Consider the following 20,705-nt stretch of genomic DNA (forward strand, 5'->3'; position numbering starts at 1 on the left):
ACTCCACGTCCCACACTGTCCGAGTTCTTGTTTCTGAATGAGGGTTGGCCGTGGGCTCACTGCAGGGGCCCCACTTCTAGCGCTCCTGGCTGTGGCTGAGCTGGCAGGGAGAAGGAAACTCCTTTCTCCCCTCCTCTCTCGGGCCACTTCCAGGCTCTTGTGTTCACCCTCCACCTCCACTCTACCTCCCCCAGTGCATGCTCAGTTTTCCTTCCTTCCTTCCTTCCTTCCTTCCTTCCTTCCTTCCTTCCCTGTCTCAGCAGCTTCTCAAACTCCCGAGCAGCACGGGAAAGACCTGTGCTGTCACGTACCAACACTGCTTAGAATCTCCTTATCCTTAGGAAAATCATACCACAGAAACCATTCACGAGGTCTCTCGGCCTGGTTTTGTTTAGTTATCTGTGTTTCGGCTTTGTTCTGGTTTTCTCCTTTGAAGACCTTTAGTGGTTTTTCAGCTCTGTTGTTAATTATTGACATTTGTAAGCCAGTTTAGCTTAGAAACATAGCCTGAATTATAACTCAATTTCACTATTTTTTTATAATGACTTGAAAACAAAAATTAAATTACTACATAGGATTTTTTAGTATGCTACTTTTGCCAATTATTTAGCATTTTAAAAGTAATGTTTAATATACAGTCTTGTGCCTTACTCTGATTTGAAACCTTTTGTGTGGCAGCATAGTCCTTATTCTATATATTCTTTATGTTGTAATCAGATTGCAGCAAATTATGAAGTATGAAGTTTGGGTAATAAGTATTGTGTCCAGCCTAACATCCATCATCATCCCGCTCTGAGTGATGAGCTAGAAACTGTTTCTAAAGCTCACTTCTGTCTTGTTGCATAACAGAACAAAACAAAGCGGGGAAAAACAAAACAAAACATGGTTTTCAAATGTATATGTAACAGTTGTTAAATACCGTCCCATAATGGGTTTGGGCTGTTTCACTTATGAAAAATAATGTTGACATTATTTTGGTACTTGTTGTGAAGCTCGGTTAGATATAGGAAAAGTCACTAGACAGTAGACCATATGAACCTCATGTGACTAAGTGGATTCCCAGCCAGTTCCTTGTGTTTTAGGATCTGTGTGTGTGCACATCTGGGTGTGAGTGTGAGTGGAGTCCTTCTTCTGTCACTCTCTGCTTATTCCTTTGAGGCATGGTCTCTCCCTGAACCTGGAGCTTACATGTTCATGGTGAACCTTGGAGCCATCAGTCCCCAAAGTCTTCTTGTCCCGGTATTCTTGGGGTTGGGGTTCTAGGCAGTTTACATGGATGCTGAGGTCCGAATTCTAGTCCTCCTCATGGCAGAACAAGTCTTCTGAACTGCTGAGCCGTATTTGCTCTCCGTCAACCGTCAGCCCTCCTCCTCCTCCTTCCCAGTAGAAAGTAGTCAGCGTCACTGCACTGTGTGCAGAGCATTTACCAGCATGTCTTCTCTCCCTTTACTCTTATTTTGCAATTGCAAATTACAGATCTTTAGCAATTTGAAAAATTGGCAAGTTCCTTTAACTCACTAAAGGTAGATCTGAACCAGGTACTGTTGACCTAACATCTTGGTATGGACTTCTCTCCTGCTTCCATCCACATACTGTACCTATAAATCACAGCCTTGTGTCTGTAGATAGTCTTACAAACGTATTCTTGTGGGCATTATTATCAAGAAGAACATAGATCCCAGAAAGACAGCTTAAAGAGTATTGTCTGTTATTGGCAGCTTCATTGCATAAACATGTATGACAACTAAAATAATTTCTTACTGCCTTTATCAGATGATTTGACCCAACTCTAACTAAGGTTAAATGTTCTGAACACATTTAAAGTATTCTGGGTTGCAGTGTTTGGTAGGTAAGGATGTTAAATGCATTTCTCTCCTCCCATGGTTTTACCTTGTTTCATTAGGATGTAAGCCTGCCCTAAGTCAAGGAATATTTATATGTGAGGCACTGTCTTAGTCCTAATGACCAAGCAGTGCATGAAACGCAGCCCCTGGCTTTTGGAGGCTACATATTAATGAGGAGGACTTTAGTAAACAGTAATTACTCATCCCCACTAGTAGGAACTGGTCAGCATGGAGATGAAGCATATCATTCAGCATCATTCATATGTGTGAGCTTCAGTGCTTGGGGTTATGTCATGTTCTGGTTTTGTTTGCTCATCTGTAGGGAGCAGATTGTAAAGCAGTCTACTGAGCTGGTCTGCAGAGCCTATGAGGAAGTTCATGCAGCTGTGATGAATCCAGTCAACGCATACAAAGATCCAGAGAGCATCCTACACAGGACACCTGAGCAAGTGAAGACACTGCTCTCCTGATGATCTTGATGGCATTTGCAGATTATTGGTGCCTGGAAACAAAGGGTGGTTTGGGTTTTTAATCTGAGTCTTTATTTTGAAGTTTGAGGATTAGAGTTTTCCTTGTATGAGATCGTAGGTCAATTTCTTTCATTCTCAGCTAATATGGAGATAAATCAATATTGACTTGAGTCTGTACTGCTGTGTCTCTTCTCTTGGTAGCAATGTTCTCTTGTTCATTAGCTGCCTGTGCATAGCAGCTTAAAGGTCCCACTGATTTGGGATTATAAATGGAGGCAAAAAGTCAAATGGAAGATTTCAGGATTAAGTACAACGAGGTCTAAGTTAGTACCATGTGACATCTAAACTGCAGTTGTTGGTAATCAATGTCCCTTTGTGGACGACTTCACTGCTTTCCTTGTGATGAATAGCTTCTCGAACCTAGCCCATGTCTCTGTCCCCCAGATAAGTGTCAAAGGGTTTGTTAGAAGAAAGCAAAGTTGAGGCTGTCGTCTCCTTTCTGCTTATTTTCGTACCTGCAGCCTCGTTCCTTGCAGACATTTGTGTGTGTGTTTAAATATACACTCAGCTGAAAGGTTGGAGAAGAGGGGGAGAGACCCTTCAGTCGGCTTCCTATGCAGGCAGCCTCAGCCTGCCCGTGGAAAGCCTTGTGTTTCAGGGTGGGTATTCACCACATAGTATGCACCTAATCTAGCCACCCCCAAACTGTTTTGTGTTCACACTAATAAGGATTGTTCAGAGCAAAAGTAACTACATGTTATCGATTGTGATGTCAATCTGTCTTGTTGGTTTTTTCAATGAATATATGTGGCATATTTTTATCAGAACAGCATAATACAAGGCAGGTACTTACTTACGTTGTGCATAATTTATTTCTACTGTGAAAAAAAGATTGACGCACTTAGCATTTTGTTTGCTAAGAGAAAATATATTTTTTCTTGTTATCTGGTTTTCTTAATATGTATTAAACTATTTCTGGAGCAACAATCTTTGTAGTATTTTTTATACTTCTCACAGATGTGTTTTGGGAAAATACTGAGCAGGAGGAAGTACAGCAGAGGGAAGCCAGGTCCAGGTAGGATGTGGTACAGTATTAAGCTGAGAAGCATGTTGAAATGGAACGTTATGAAGGCCAGCATAAATACAACACTCAAGTCTGCTGATGCCAGGCTTTGTATTTTGGACTGTATTGATTTGCATAACTATAACCTAATTAAAGATGGCTTGGTGCATGGGAATGTGTGCTATGTGGGCAGAACTGGAGATTCAAGGTGGCAGTACTCCCCAGTGGCCAGATCAGTGCAATCTCTATGAAAATTCCGTCTGCCTTCTTTTTTCTTTCAGAAAAGGACAGACTGCTCCTAATATTTATATAGACACATACAAGACTGTGAATAGCCAAAACTTTAAACCAACGACAGTACAACAGTACTCAGAACAATGTGGTACTGCTACCAGGATGGGCTCTACTATGGGGTTCCATCCTGATAAGCCCAGAGTAAGATGACAGTGCCCAGTTGGAAATATATTCCATCCACCTAACCATATGAGCAGCAGAACTTAACCACACAGCATCAGTGTAGAGCATCAGGAACGTGTGCTGGTGATTATGGGCTGGCTTGGCTTGCTGCTCCTGTCCAACATTGACAGGCACAGAATGTCAGAAGCCCACAAGGAGGTCAAATTCAAAATTAGAAGTGTGAGTTATACTGAATGCTTATAACTTTCCCACAATCATAAAGCAGAAAACTTAAATGTTAACTATTATGCACCAGGACTGTGGTTAAAATGGAATTTAGAGTTCATAAGTAAACCTGTGTATAGACACAGTTAACGTTTACAAATAATAGTAATAATAAGGCTGCCAAGACTCTTCAATAGATCATTTCACAAATGGCTAGAACAACTGTAAATCCAACTCATCTCAAATCATATTAAAAATGAACTCAAAGTAGATGGAAGACTGAAATGTAAGAACCAAAACTTTTATAGACAAAACTTGTTATAAATCTTTGTGCTATTGCATTAAGCAAGACACACACTCACACTCTCTCTTAATTAAGAATTTCTTTTTAATGATACCCAATGGGTAGGGGGATAGACTTTATCAAATGTTTTTAAATGTGTGTTCAAGGGCAAGGCTTGTAATCAAGTCATAAAATCCCAGCATAGACGGGGAGGTGGACACTTAGCCTTTAGCTGATAAACTGCTAGCTTTTGAGCAGAAGAGTCAGTTTTCTTTAATGGTGTGACCTCTGGTATGTGTCCCACACTCCAGGACATAGCCCACTCCCGAGATTAGTTGGCCAACACAACACAACTCAAGGGGTCTGAGAGAACATGAAATTGGGTTGGTGTGGAGGTGGGCCTGGGAGGAGCTAGGAGAGGGGAATAAATAGGATCAAAACACATTGTATGAAATTCTCAAAGAATTAATATAATTTTTTTAAAGAAAATGAAAAGCCAGGCATGGCTCTTAATCCTAGCACTCAGGAGGCAGAGGCAGGAGGATCTCTGTGAGTTTGAGGCCAGCCTGGTCTACAGAGCGAGTTCCAGGACAGCCAGGGCTGTTACAGAGAAAAATCCTTGGAGGTGGAGGTAGAGGAGGAGAGGAAACAATGGAGAAAACCCTTTGCAAAGTATTTGACAAGGCCTATGGTGCTGATTACACTTGAGAATATAATGTACAACTCCAATATGACTGAGTTTTTATTTATATGTACAGTCTGCATAAGCATTTCACCAAAGAAGATACAAAAAAATGACTAATAGGCCCATGAAAACAAGGTACAGAAATGGCCAGCAAGCCCTTGCTTGGATAGACTTCCATGTTGGTAGTCACTAGGGAAATGCAAGCTGAGGCCACAAAGAGACGCTGTTTCACACATACCAGGGTAACTATTACAGTAATGATTTTTAAAGGGCAGTAAATTAGTGTGAGAATGAAGAAGTTGAAATGTCATTCATGCTGGTAAGAGCATAAAATGGGTGTGGAAAATAACTTGATGGCTTTTTAAAAAATTAAATGGGATCACTATATGACTTATCAATTCACTATGCCAAGAGAATTAGAAAACCACATCTACACAGAATTTTTTGTTGCTGTTTTGACTTTTGGAGACAGGGTTTCTCCGTGTAACAGCCCTGGCTGTTCTGGAACTCGGTCTGTAGTCCAGGCCAGCCTTGAACTCACAGAGGCCTGCCTCTGCCTCCCAAGTGCTGGGATTAATATACAACTTTTATAGAAATATTTATGGCAGTATTTATAACCACCCACAGTGGAGAGAATCCAAAAGTTCATCAAACAATGTCATTCACCCTTTTAAAAAAAAGTGAAGTTTGGATACGTGCTACAGTGTGGACGAGTCTTGATTGAAAGACGCCAGCATAAAAGGCTCCGTCTAGCTTGACTATGAAGTGGGACATGTATGAAGTGTGAGGGAGAAGCCCATGTGGAAACGAGAAGCACAGTAACAGCTTACAGGGACTGAGGGACAAGGCAATGGGAGCTGACTGCTGACAGGCCCCTTTGGAGGGAGGTAGAAATACTCCGGAGTTAGTGGTGATGGCTTCGTAATATTGAATATACCGTCAAACCACTGTGTTTTACTCTTTGAATTTACCACTTGTAAATTGAAACTTTTGATAAAGAATTGTAGAAAGTGAAACTGTAACATGCCAGTTTGCACATCTTAAATTCAAATATTGAGATCTTAATTGATTTTGAGATTTAGAAACACCACCACCTGGCAAGCTATTTTGAAAGCAGAAGGTAAGGCATGTTTTCCTGAGAGCTGTCAGTGGAGTGATGGTAATTGTCCAAGTTAGGAATGTTTGTCTACGTAAAGCTTTATCTCTTCTAAACATGTGGATTGAATTCAGAATGGGACGGAGAGTCAGTAATACTGAGTTCTTGCAGCAGGTTGTTTTTCTTGTGTGTGGGAAGGGGTGCAGGTATGTTCACCGCCAAAGCTAGAGGTGAACATCAGGCGTCATCCTCTGTTGCTCTCCATTTTAGTTTGTAGCAGGGTCTCTCACAGCTTGGAGCTCACTAGTACAGCTTGGCTGGCTGGCCAGCAAGACTCCAGGATCCTCCTAACTCCACTCCAGCGATAGGATTACAGGCACGTGCCACTGGACCTGGCTTTTTACAGGAATGATGGGATCCAAATTCAACTCCTCATGCTTCCTTCAGAAGTACTTTTAACAAGTGAGCCGCCTCCTCAGGCCTTTTTATTATTATTATTATTTTATTTATTTATTTATTTATTTATTTATTTATTTATTTATTTTGGTTTTTTGAGACAGAGTTTCTCTGTGTAGCTTTGAAGGCTTTCCTGGTCCTCACTCTCTAGCCCAGGCTGGCCTCGAACTCACAGAGATCCGCCTGCCTCTGCCCCCCAAGTGCTGGGATTAAAGGTGTGCGCCACTGCCACCCAGCAGGCCATTTTTTTTTTAAGTTAAATATGCTGTTGATGAGTATAGCCAACCCTACATATGGTCATTTGGGGGGTCATAATTATATTTAGGTATGATTATCAGTCATATATTTATGAAAATACTTTTATACTCAAATTACTTTTGAAAATAGATGTTATAATATAGGTCCAAATATAAAATTAACATGTCAGCTGAGAAACTAGCCTAAGAATTGCATTAATAACAGCATGCCAATCTATCAAATCCAGCTAACATTGATGCCAGTGAATACTAAAATAAAAACATTTGCAGTGAAAATAACTAAAAACTCGTCATAATACTAAGCTTATAAACATGAGCTGAACTGGAGGAAATTTTAGATAGGATCAAAAGTATTCATGTGAAACATTTGCTCACTTCAGGGGATATATAATTTTCTGGCAAAGTGTTTAGAATTGTATATTTAAAAACTGAATCTGAGCTAGTCTAAAATTTTCAGAGATTTTATATTTTATATAAATGTTACATACATTTATATAAAAGATGAAATTTATATAAATGTTCTGCCACCAGGAAAGTAATTTACTTATGTATTAGTATGAATCATGTACTTATGTATTATGAATTAATTTATTTCTGATCATCAAAATCCTAGTATATTAGTATTTTCTAATGGGGGAGGGGTTACTGTCTTCCAAACAGCTTTTGATAACTCTCCCCTACGAGGATAACTATAACTTTGTATTTTTATGCTACAGTTCTTTAGTATGGATATACAAAAATATTACTTTTTAAATTTTTGTGCTGCTCTACAGTGAAATGGAATTAATTTGTGCACGTTGGCCGTGTTTCTTCCAGGCCCCTTTCTAACGGACATTGTTTTCTCTTAATTGGGTTTTCTATTTATAGTTTATATTATTGGAAGTTGCAGTTTATATACTGTTATCTTTTAGATCTGATTTAGATTATCAAGGCTTCATTTCTTTTTATGTCTGCTTTGGTAAATTTCAATCTAGATGTGACTCCATTCCCGGACTTAATGTCGTGGTGCTCTGCTCATCATCCTGTTACCTGGTGATGGATTCTGGAGACTCTCTTATTTTGAGCTCACCATTTCCAAAGAATGATCTTAAATGTTTGATTTTCTTTATTGTCCTTTTGTTTATTTCCTTTATTTTTGCTCTCTCTTCATTAGTTCCTTCTTTCTACTTTGTATTTTATTTGGTCTTTTTTTTCCTACCTTGGTGAAATGGAACTATATAATTGATATCTAAACATTGTCCTGCAGTGATATTTTCATTTATATATAACATTTGACATGTTAATCTATAATTCCTTCTAAATTTACCTACATATATAGATCTGTATATGTTATGTCTTCATTATCTTTTTTATTCCATTTACTTTTTAATTTAAAAATATATTTTAACTAAAATGGAATTATACCACTTCCCCTCCATTTTCTCCCTATGCCTGTCTTCTCAGCTACCCTCTCTCAAGCCCTTCCCACATCCTCCCCACTCAAGTTGGTAGCCTCTTTTTCTTTGATTATTATTGTTGCGTGTGTATGTGTGTGCACAAGAATATACAAGTCCGTTTCTGTGTTTGTATGTGTCTGGTTTCAAGGCTGACCGTTGCACTGGATAACCAATAAGGAGGCTCTTCCTGGGGAGAGGCTGGTTTCCCTTCTCCCTGAGGTCCTTAATTCCTGTACATCTTGGTCTAGGGATGGGAACTCCTCCCAGCATCACACTAGCATGTCCATTAATACTGCTGTTGTTCTAGTCTTGCTCACGGAGCCATTTTTAGGAGAGACCATTTCACAGCAGATTTCCTGGTAGTCTGGCTCTTACAGTCTTTCCACCCCATCTTCTGAGATGTTCCCTGAGCCATAGATGCTAGAGCTGTGATGCAGATGTGTGCTTGATGCAGCAGCTGTGGTGCAGATGCGTCTGTGATGCAGGAGCTGTGATGCAGATGCGTCTGTGATTCAGGAGCTGTGGTGCAGATGTGTCTGTGAAGCAGGAGCTGTGATGCAGATGCGACTGAAGCAGGAGCTGTGATGCAGATGTAATTGTGAAGCAGGAGCTGTGATGCAGATGTAATTGTGACGCAGGAGCTGTGATGCAGATGCATCTGTGAAGCAGGAGCTGTGATGCAGATGTAATTGTGATGCAGGAGCTGTGATGCAGTTGTGTCTGTGAAGCAGGAGCTGTGATGCAGATGTAATTGTGATGCAGGAGCTGTGATGCAGTTGTAATTGTGATGTGGGGGCTGTGATGCAGGAGCTGTGATGCAGATGTGTCTTTGATGCAGGAGCTGTGATGAAGATGTAATTGTGATGTGGGAGCTGTGATGCAGATGTAATTGTGATGCAGGAGCCGTGATGCAGATGCATCTGTGATGTAGGAACTGTGATGCAGATGTAATTGTGATGCAGGAGCTGTGATGCAGTTGTAATTGTGATGTGGGAGCTGTGGTGCAGATGCATCTCTTGGGGCTGAGCTCCCCACCATCGGTTGATTTCACTTCAAGTATCTTCTAATTTCCATAGTGACCTTTTATGCTTTTTTATGTATATTTACAAAAAAATATTTCTCAGTGATCTTTTTATTCCTTTGCATCAAAAATGCATCATGTATTTCAGTCCTTTGACATTTTTATGCTTACTTTGTATTCCAGCCTATAATATAATATAGTCTAGTAAATTGTCCTCTTTAGAGTGAGGAATGAAGTCTTTCCTGTAGTTACTCTGTGAAGTGCTCCACATGTTAATAATGATAGTTTCATTCATCCGTTCATGCAATCTGTAATCCTCTGTAGCCTTTCTGGTGTTTAATCTGAGCTATAAGCTTTCATAGCAATTATGATTTATGTTTTCAGTCTCTTCTTGTTTGCTTTATATGCTTTAGTCTATTTCTAGATATTCGAATTTGACTGATGTATTTCTCTGCAGTGTGATCCACTTGGAAATACATTGTTTGCATTTTTGCTGTTAATGCTTTCAACAAGGGAGTATGGCGATGACATCTGCTTACAAAGACTGGTGAGCGAGGCCGAGTGTCCTTTGTCATGCCCCTGCCGTGTCTCTCACTCCTCCAAGTCCACAGCTCTTCCACGGCGCACTTGCCAGCGAGGCCAGTCACGGCTCAGTGAGCAGCTGGCAGCACCAGCTGCTTTCATCCGCTGGTAAATCGAGCCAGGTCCTCACAGTGTGTTGGGGTTCCAGGCACACGGGGTGTTTCTCCTTCCTTCCCTCCATGGGTGGGGACTTGGATTCCACCAGCTCTGTTGGGGTTTCATGCTCTAATCTCTAAAGGTTCCTGGTGCCGTATGCGCGGGAGATGAGCTACTCTTTCTTCCGTTCACTGAATGGCTTCATCTTAAAGCTGTGGTTCTCCCTCATGTTAATGAGAAGGTACTGTATGTGTGCCACACTGCTTTCAGCTCCCAGGGGAAGATTTGTTCTGTTTTCTGTTTTTGTTTTTTTAAGGAAAAATACGAATCCCAGTTATAACTGGGTGTGCCAGTCTCCTTCTATGTGGGTTGTTTTTTTATTTCTTTTCTTTTCTTCTTCTTCTTCTTCTTCTTCTTCTTCTTCTTCTTCTTCTTCTTCTTCTTCTTCTTTTCTTGGTTTTTGGTTTTTTGTTTGTCTTTTTTTTTTGGTTTTGACTTTGTTTTTTTAACAAATAGGGAAGCACTTTTCTCGTGTGATGGATATCGTGCTTGTTCTAAACCCATCTCTAATCCTGAGCCCAAGCTTACCGTAAAACTGAATTTCATCCATACCCAGTAGCCTCAGAGAAACTTTCATAGAACTTGAGTGGTTAGCAGAGGAGTGAGCAGAACCCAAACTTCACAGCTTCGCTGCTGAGTACACATAGTTCCCAAGTCTGATGAAGGAGTTACTCTCTGCTGAGCACGTACCCGTGAGCCATTAGCCAGGTGCCATGCCATGGAGACTCAAATGTCAAGTTACTGCCGCCAAGGTTCTGTTACAGGATGAAATAGCCAACCCTTGCCCTCACCAGAGGGGGCACCTAGGATCCCTGATAGCTGTGGCAGCCTGGCTAGGCCACGTCTGCCTTCCAGACCGGTGCACCACCTTGCCCTCCTTGCCCATCTTCTCGCCCTTTGCCTGACCTTTGACCTGTGGGGTCACCACTGGGGGCACTTTACCAGTTGACTCATGATACCAAGCAGACATTGTACTCCCCCTTTTCTGTGCCTCCAGCAACAATGCCCCCACCTCTTCTCTGGCCTGGCAGCCTGGAAGGAAGGGATTGCCAACTCACTTTTTAACATTTCAGGGCCTCCTTTCAGAGGCTTCTGGGGTGGCCTGCCACTCAAGGAAAGCCAACACAGGAACCCAGTTAGATCCTTTCAGAGGACTGTAACAGCCAGCCCACCCTGGCCTGCACCAGAAAACCTGCGGGGAACAAGAGTAGCCTTTGTAACTCCCACATTCCAGCAAGATGGACTGAAATCGGGTTCTGTCAGCTCCCTCACACTACCCCATTTTCCCCTGCTCCGAAACCAGAGCCACTGAGTATCTCAACAGAACTAAGACCTTGTTAGCACTAAGCATTTGGCCCAGATTTCTCTCTCTCTGTGGGAACTTGCATGGGTAGCTCCTCCCCATGCTGCTGCTGCAGAAGCAGATGGCCATCTTGGAGAGGGTCAGAAGTCTGGGACTTGGACAGGTGGAGAGTTCTGTGTGCCAGGCTGAATCGCTTGTAATTAGAATGCTTCTCATCATCTTCTGCACTTCTGAACTTACCCAAGGAACCAGCAGCCTTTAATCATGCACAGAAACAGATCTGTCCCTGAAAGCAAAAGCTGCCTGTGAAGTCAGAGGCATACAGTAGAGATGTCAAGAAAGCTAGTGGACCTGGAGTGAGCAATTAACCCTCCCCTTGGACTAGGTGTTTCCTGATTATCAGGGCGATGGACCACAAGCAGGGTGCTGTGCGTGGAGCTGGGGTAGGCTCCCTCCTCTTTCTCGCCTTTTCGATTTTTTTCTTTCTCCATCCCCTTGCCTAAGCAGTGCCTACAATAAACATTCTACATGTTTTGAGTCATGTTGCTGACACTCAATGACACCAGTTGGTTAACGTTTATCTGTTTTCTAATATGGAAAGGAAAATAACTCATTAGTCTTGACACCCTTAACGTGCGAGGGCTCTGAGACACGAGCTAACTTTGCTCCTTCCTGACTAAGCTGTGCTAATTGTCAGACTGTTCTCCAGCTAGAGAGCCGACCACAAGGTGAGGCATAGCCACTCGTGCCTCGTAAGGCAATGAGCGCTCCGGGAGCACGTCAGAATCATGATTTATTTCAAAGCCTTCCAAAAGAGATGAGCAACCGAGACTTTCCTCTCTGGAGAGCTCCTAGCAGGAGCAATGGCGATTTCTGGGGTTGAGTATAGAATTGTCTGTGTAAAGGGTGATGCTGGACTGCACCCCAACAAAGCCCGGGTCCTGTGCAAACTTCCAGTGGAGAAAGGGAGACTGTCACTTGTGGGGGCAACCATAGTTCTGCAGGAGTAGCCGCCCTCTGGTCCTTAGATCTCCCTGATTCCAGTTCTGAGTTCCACCAGGGAAGTGACTGTCATGTGTCACAGCTGGTTCAGGTAGCCATGCGTGGGCAGACTGGAAGTAACAAAGATAGGGCAAGTGTCCCCTAAACAAGAGCTAAGGTTCCCCAAATGCAGACCTTTCTGTAGAAGCTGAGATCTGGGTTTCACACACTGCCCAAGAGGATCCAGAGTCTCTGGCCACCCAGGTGACCCTGCCAGGCACTCCCAGATCCCTCCAGTTCATCTCGCACTTTCGCCCATGTATCTGTCTTCTTCACACTCAGGGCCAGTGAGATTTAGCGGCCCAATTTCATGAGGTAATTATGTTTTAACTCTCCTGTGTGCGATTGTGCACTCTCTGGCGTTGCTGCAGCTGGAACATGTGGGTGTTGACCTGTCGGTGGGGTTTGCTGGCCCACTGGGCCCAGGGCCTGGTTGCACACTGATACTGATGCTGCCCCTGCTGGGGCTCGGTTAGTGGCTTAGCGCAGATACAGAGCAGGGACAATGGTAATTTCCTGGCCTGCCCAAAGGAACTCTTGATTGCTGTGTGGGTGGCCTACATCTTCTTCATCTGCTTGGCTGTGCTGCCAGGATTATTTGTCCAGGCTCCAGAGCCCCAGGTAGTCCTTTGGTTCGGAGGGGCCAGAAAAACAGGCCTGGTTAATCATAGCCATGCACCTGGAACTGTGGTTTTCCTTTGTACTTATGTAGGCATCCATGCCTGGGGTGGGGGCAGGAAGAGGAAGCTCCTGATACACCCATCTAACTTTGCAGCTAAGTCTCAATAGTAACTGCAAAAAATAAAAGATTTATTTTTATTTTATAGGTATGGGTGTTTAAATGCCTGCTTATATATAAGTACACCACATGCATGCCTGATGCCTGCAGAGGCCAGGAGAGGGCACTGGATCCCCTGGAACTAGACTTATAGATGGTTGTGAGCTGATTAGCAAGTGCTTTTAATCTCTGGGCAGTATCGTTTGCAATTTTCCAGGGCCTCATGGTGTTCTTTACCCGGCATAGGTAGTGATTGTGTTATCTGTTCTAATTTGAATTCTGTCTGTTGGCTCTGGGGCCCCGGGAAAGTTAGTCTCTCAAGACATCAGTTTCCTCTGCTGTAAAGTGGGGTGATCACCGACTGTAGTAAGGTGGGACAGGTTTTTTGGGGGAATTAAATAATCTGTGCATGCCAAACAGTCTGCCACAGTGACAGACACAAATAATGCCCAGTCACTAGGTGTTAGGTCCAGAGCTGTGAGTGGAGGGAAGTATTTGAATGCAGTATTCTAATGCCTTATGTATTCGTCCCTCACCCCCATTTATATGCAGAAACTGAACCCTGAAGGTGACTGGGTGGAGAGGGGAACCTTCTGCAGGTGATTCCATAAGATGGGTATCTCTTGAAGAAGATTAATGCCCTTCTAAAAGGAGCTTCCTCACTCCTTCACCTTTTGAGTAGTAGTGAGAATAGAATAGCCCTCAAGGCCTTTAATCTGCCAACACCTTAATCTGAGAACTCTTGGCTGTGACAACTGTAAATAGTAAGCTTCTATCATAGATTCCCATTCTACAATATTTTATTATTTTAATAAAAAATAAATTGATTGAAATGAAGTCTGCAGTGCTCATTTATTTGGACAGCTCATAGAACTGAAATGATACAGAGAAGACTAACATGGCCGCTGCACAGGACGACAGGCGGACTCATGACGCATCCTGTACTTGTGGGAGGATAGCTCAGCAATTTAGAACACTGGTTGCTCTTGCAGAGGACCCAGGTTTGATTCTCAGCACTCACATGATGACTCACAACCATCTGTAACTCCAGTTCTGGGAGATGTGTGACCCTCTTCTGGCCTTGCTGGCACTACATACACAATACACATCCATCCATCTAGGCAAAACATTCATATACAAAAAATAAAATACGTTAAATCTTTTTTTTTAAGTATCTAACATTTATTGGTCACACTGTTGAACTCCCCCTTAACCCAGGGCCTTGATAATTGGTTACTGCTTGTATAACCTCAGGAAAAAGCCTTGTGAATCTTGTTTCAGGAACTTCTTCAGCCTTGTAAGTTTTGTTTACTTTCTGAGCCTTGTAAATTTCCTTTACTTCCCGAATCTATCAGCCAACCTTTTCCCTCCAGGAAAGAATATGTCAACTCAGAAGAAATAGCTACACAAGAGACAGGTTTAAATTATGAACTGACCCACTAGTCAAAATCATAAGCAACAGACCAGGGAATTCAGGATAACAATCACCTCAGGTGATGAGCTCTCCAACCAGCTGGGCTGCCTACAGGTCCTGCAAGGAGTTCGGGGATGAGGCTGCTAAGGCGGGCCTTCTGGAGGAGCAGAGCTGCCCTTGAGTCAGTCCTGCTCCTGTGTGTGACCCTAAGAAGCTTCTCATTGCTTCACCAAGCTAGACGTGAACTGATTAATTCCTTGTGTCTGTCTTCAGTGCCCTATCCTGGGTCAACAGACATTTGTTCCTATTTCCGTATTAGAAGTCACACAACACTGTCCTAAAAAATAGAGATTAATACCATAAGGTAAAAAATATTTTCTGACCGGGCGGTGGTGGCGCACGCCTTTAATCCCAGCACTCTGGAGGCAGAGCCAGGAGGATCTCTGGGAGTCCGAGGCCAACCTGGGCTACAGAGTGAGTTCCAGGGAAGGCGCAAAGCTACACAGAGAAACCCTGTCTCGAAAAAAAAAAAAAAAATTCTTGTGTTATTACAGGTGGCCGTTGCGTAATTTCCTTAATTAGCATCAGCCACTGCTGTCGTCTTCAGCATATTAGCTGACTTTTCCCTGGGGCCGTGAGGTAGTGTCATCCCCTTCAGAGCTCACAGGCAGCCCGTGTTACACTAAGGCTCTGTGACAGCAATGGGGGGGATCCTGCGGGGGTGCTGAGAGCAGCGCCTTTCCCTCTGAGCCTTCGGGAAGCAGCCACATGGAGCCTTACGTGGCCCCTTCGCCAAGGTCCTCCGAGTTCCGTGGTACATCTAGCCTTTCATGAGTAAGGAGGAAGGGAGAAGAGGCTTTGTCTGGGGTGACGAGCCTGACGATCGCCCTGGTCTTCCATCCCTGGGCCAGCGATTGCCCTGCTTTTCCACACCTTCCTGCTCCTTAGCATTGGTTTATTCATTTTTCGGGGCTATTTAGCTTACTCCATTTTACCGTATTAAAAGGAGAAGGAAATCCATTTGTGTCTCCAGCTGGCCATGGCCGTTAGTCAGAACCTCTGAACGAAGTTCATTGTCCAGTTTGCTTAAGAGGAAAGGCTCAGGAATGGGTCCTGAAAAGCTCCTTTGTCACGAAAAGGGCTTAAGATCACAGTCTCTCGCTCTTCACCATCAACTTGTAATTACTGCAGAGTTTAGTGACAACGGAAGTGTTGCCATACTGTGCTCTTTATTGCTGGAAAGTCCTCTCAAAATCACTTCCCTGCCTGGTTGCCTTCCTTCCCGTCTTTCCTCTGCGAGGCCTTATCTGTCTGTATTAATTGTCTTTTTTAGTGTTCTTTGTCTTAAGAAAGAAATACAGCCCCTCACCCCACCGCCCACCCCACCCCACCCACCAAAAAATCAAGCAACCCTGTTCCATTAGTGTCCTGAGCAGCAGGTATGGCTCTGCTGTGCACTGCCACCGCTAGGGGCCGTTGCACTCAAGGCTGATGGGACAACTGTCCCGAGCCCAGCAACTCAGAACCAGCCTCCTGGCCAGCACTCACCAGGTAACCGCTCTAGCTGTCCCCTGCGATATCCCGGGGTTTCCACGAATTTCTTTGTACATAATCTTCGTACCCAAGAATGCCGACCAGAGGTACTCAGGTGGAATTACAGTGTGGGATGACCGGAGCCACAGCCTCTGCCCTGCCCTGCCCTATCACGTGGGGATCCCAGTGAGCTTGGGCGAAGCCCCAGGCAGTCATGGGAATGCCTGGATCCAGGAATGCAGTACTTCCAGTGGATTCTCGTTCCACCTCCTCACTGCAGCAGCTGCTGACTTGGTGAAGCATGCTTAATCCCGTTGATCCTTTACGTGCCTGAAACTCCAGCAGTCTGTCCACTTGTGGAAGTTGTCGGAAAGCAGGGTTGTGTAAAGCACCTGGAAGCGTGCATAGTTCTTCCGTTACTGAAAATAGCCGTGGGTCCTCTTTTTCTCCTGCCTGCCAAGTTTGCTCACTTACTTATCCACACAGCACATTTCCAGTGCCCACCAGACTCCTGGCATGATAGTCAGTGTTGAGGAAAACATCCAACAAGAACAGGGTGAGGATGCTGAAGGCTGGGACAAAGGAGAAACAAAACTTTTGCTTTCCCATTTTGATGTTGTCTCCAAAATGAAGCCCTACAGCCCCAGCTTTCTCCCCAGGGGTCACTGGCAATGCCCCCGCCCCCGTATCATTCCCCATCACATGCAAGCTTGGTGTGACTAGACCTCTGAGCATCGGTCTGAGGATATGTGTTCTCTCCCCTGTACCAAGGCTCACCTCTGCACTTTGAAAAAACGTCTTGCCTTGCTCTGATTTACTTACAACCACGTGGTATTTCATTTGATCTTCTCTGATTTCCTCTGTGAACCTGTTGGTGCCTCTCCAACCTGTGAGGTTTCAGAGTATATTTCATATCTACTTTACCTAACAATTCTTGACACACTTTATTCAAAAAAAAAAACAAAAACAAAAAAAAAAAAACACCCATGAGTCATTTTAGGCGGGCATTTGGCATTGCACCAAGCATTCAATGCTAAACAAAACAGACATGGCTCCCACCCTGGTAGCTTGCGGTCCCCATTTCTTGGCTCTCCATTGTTTGCAGGCCGAGATTAGGGCTGGGGTTAGGTCCGGGGCTTACTCTACTTTGTATTCTGGGCAGGGGTACCAGTCCCGAACTGTAGTTGAGCTGCCATGGTCATCAAAAGTCTTTGGAGTTCTCAGTAAACCCCTGAAATGTACTTTTCCAAGGTTAGCCCCTGGCACCACAGTGTCACATCCTGGTTCAGAGTTCTGCTCAAATTTCCCTGCCTGGCCCGAGAGCTACTTAAGTATGGTCCAAGTGATCAAGTACTTGGCTCACTCACTATATCTCTTCAGAAAACACGCATCCCTCTTCCATCTGTCTTCAGCCCTTTTGCCCCAGTGGAGGGACCAAAGAATTTACAAAGCATTCAACGTCCAGTCCAGCGGGGGAGGACCTGTCCCCTCCATGGTCCCAAGGACTATCTTTGTTCTGTACATGTTCCATTTGGGATTGCCAATTTGAAGCCAAGTCCTTCGTATTTTCGATGGCTTGTTCTCACACCAACCCCACAAGGCAGGCACGGGTCTTGGGTAGTTTTTAGGCAGGAACCAGGAGGGTCCGAAGAATGGAAGTTCTTTCGAGCGGCGGCACAGCAGGGACCAAAGCCTTGTCTATGTATTTCATACTCCTTTTTTCCTCTCTGCCCTCCGTCCATCCCAATGCCAGGACAGAAGAAGGAACAGATCTGTTTCTAAAGTCCTCAGAGAGATGCCTTTCCAGGTGCAAGTCACTTCTTCCTCCAAGGAGTCTTGGACTGAGATGGAAACCATAATGTCTTTCCAAATTGACTTCCTGACGATCTGTTGGGGAGGGCCCTCATAGGATTTAAGCTCCCCTTGCTATGGATACATCAAGCACAGGAAATTGTCCATTCCTGAGACTTCTGATGGACAAAAAGAAATAAAACTTATACTTTTTCCCCATTGTAGTGTGGTTCTGAAAAAGGCACCATCCTTACGGGCTCAAGTTTTGAACATTTGTTCCCTAGACCTTGGTGACATTTTAGGAGGCTGCGGAACTTTGGGGGTGGGGTTGGTCACCAGGGGCAGGGCTTTCAAGGTTACAGCTGCCTCTTGTTCCAGCCACTCTACCTCCAGGTTCATGGTGATGGGGACAGCCTTTACCTGACAGTCCCGCTTCCAGGGACAGAGCTGCCCACCAGGCCTGCCCACTGTGATCAACTGACTGAAAGTCTCCGAATTCATGTGCAAAATGATTCTTCTCTCCTCAGTTCTCTGGGCCAGGTAATTTGGTCATGGTGACGTGCAAGATGCTAATAGACCCACTGACAACAGAAGCCAGGCTACCAAGAGAGTCAATTACTAGAAGTAGATGACCTGTTTCTCAGTCTGCTTCTGTCAGAGGAAGAGCAAAACAACGTAAAATCTGTGAGTTGAAGGTTGTGTGAAGTTAGATCGGCAGTGCCTAGTAAGTTAGAGATATGGACCCCTCTCATCTGCCCTTCGTCCACACAAGGCCGGCTCCTGTCAGATTCTGTAGAGGCTGGTGCTCTGTGAACCCGGGTTAGCCGTTCTTTTCTATGGCTACGGTCCACCCACCTCATAGTTAGCTCCTCACTGCTTGAAAATTTTAGAATCAGAAATGCTGATATTGACTTGTGTAAAATCTGCTGAATTCTTACCGGTCCAGATGGAAATGGAAATTATGAATATAAATTTATAAATTTCTTGACTTCTTTCGTTTGTTTGCAAATTTCTTACTTTTTACCCCAGGGTGTCTAGATATTAATAACACAGACTTACACATTTATCACCCAAGGAAACATGGTTGTTTTTGCAGTCACATACATAGGTGTATGTGTGTGGCCAGTGTACGGGCTCAAAGATACTACACAGTACACAAGGCAGGGGTGCTGAATAACAGGAACAGGCCTGAGCCACTGTTTCCTTTACTATTTTCAAGGGTAAATGAGAGCATGTCATTGATAGAATTCTCATTAATCAGTTTCAAGTTTATGTCTTTGTAAAGAAACCTTAGTCATGACTTTCAAAGTCTTCCACATTATCTATTGTTTCCTAAACTGCATGTAATTTTAAGGCTTTGGGAAGCCTTCTCTTTGCCAGTGGAAAGACGTCTCTATAAATTGTCAGGCTAATTGTTTCTATTATCTAGAACAGAATATCAGATACTCATTAAATTGTGTTTAAAAAAAACAAGAATTATATTTAGATTCAATGCAGTGTATATAAAGCTCCAAAGATCTGGTCAGTGAGTTGGTATATTATGAAATTTCTTTTCACTTCTCTGTATTTTTATACAATGTGGCAGGTGCTCTTGTTTATAATTACTTTATCAGCAGTTTGGGGCAGAATTTTAATACTTTTTTATATTGGGGTAGTTTGCAAAATATTAAAATAGTGGCAATGCTCATATCTGTATGTCATTATAAAATTACTGTTATTTAGATAATTCCAAGGGAGGGGGGTTGAAAATACGTTATTACTGTGATAGTCTGATGATGCAAAGCTGTGGTAATGACATTGAAATCTCAGCACTCAGATGTGGGGAGTAGGCATTTCTATGCTCTTGTGACCCAAGAGAGCATCCTGACTTACAGAGAGGCCATTCATTATAATGTGTGAGTATCTGGAGTCCTGTCCTATGCCTGTCACCTGCCACTTCGTGTAGATTACTCTGGCAGGGTAGCATCTCTGTGGGTAAGGTGGGAATAATGATGTTGTGACTCAAATGGGTTCAGACATAAAAATTACTGAACAATTCAGGTCATGAAATGGGCGTCCTCTGGATGCTGTTATGTTGCTTGAGTTAGATTAGAGGAGATAAAATACAACAGCTCTGTTGTCTCTGCTTGATTCTAGGAGTGATAGAGAAGGTTCTAGATGAAGAACGAGGACATCTGGGGTAGAGTTCAGACTTGGTTTCCTCATCAATAAACCAGGTCTTTCCTCAGGAAGCCCTCTTCTTCCTCTTCTCCCTCTTCTCACAGCCTGTGATCTTGCTCATGTAGTGTACAAAACCCTAATCACTTAGTCATTACTTTGGCGTTACGGTATTTGGTATTTTAAGACAATACTAAGGCAACACACACACACACACACACACACACACACACACATACATATATATATGTATGTGTATCATATATATATGTGTGTGTGTGTATATTATAACCAGAAGGCACCTAAAGTAAGTAATACCAGTATTTTAAAATAATCTTTTGAGAGATATTTCTGAAAGATGTTTTCTAGGCAGAATTCTGATCAACAAAGAATTGGGGGAAATGGCTGTATTTTAAAAGACCTTTTAAAAAATCAACTACAGGAGAACAGTAATATCAGCTCTCTTAGTGTTTGGCTTCGATTCTAGGAACTATTAGCTGAAAATTGGCAGCGGTGGGGAGGAGGCAGAGGAGGCAGCAGGGGCAAGAGGGACAAAGTACAGCTTGTGTGTTGTGTGTGGCCATTATTTTAAGAAAGTTTATTCTGGCCAATTTTATTCAAAGAATAATCAACAGATACCCAGAAGCCTTCTGCCCCATTTTCTGATTTCCAATGTAGACCCAATACAAACAATGAAGACATGTTAAAAAAGGTAGTT

General features: G+C 43.4%; 1 protein-coding gene and 1 non-coding gene across 2 annotated transcripts in view; both read left to right on the forward strand.

Moving 5' to 3' along the window:
• Window positions 1-3,301, forward strand: part of LOC131912919 (conserved oligomeric Golgi complex subunit 6-like) — a 49,233-nt gene extending 45,932 nt beyond the window's left edge. Inside the window, 1 exon segment of the mRNA XM_059265216.1 lies at window positions 2,167-3,301. Within this exon segment, the coding sequence (XP_059121199.1) occupies window positions 2,167-2,314 (148 nt within the window). The 3' untranslated portion in view covers window positions 2,315-3,301.
• Window positions 3,302-13,938: 10,637 nt separating this feature from the next.
• On the forward strand, window positions 13,939-14,041 carry LOC131913912 (U6 spliceosomal RNA). Its single transcript, XR_009379985.1, has one exon. It is a non-coding gene; the product is annotated as a U6 spliceosomal RNA (small nuclear RNA).
• The last annotated feature ends 6,664 nt before the right edge of the window (window positions 14,042-20,705 follow it).

Source organism: Peromyscus eremicus, chromosome 6, assembly GCF_949786415.1.
Source record: "Peromyscus eremicus chromosome 6, PerEre_H2_v1, whole genome shotgun sequence".
Taxonomy (NCBI): domain Eukaryota; kingdom Metazoa; phylum Chordata; class Mammalia; order Rodentia; family Cricetidae; genus Peromyscus; species Peromyscus eremicus.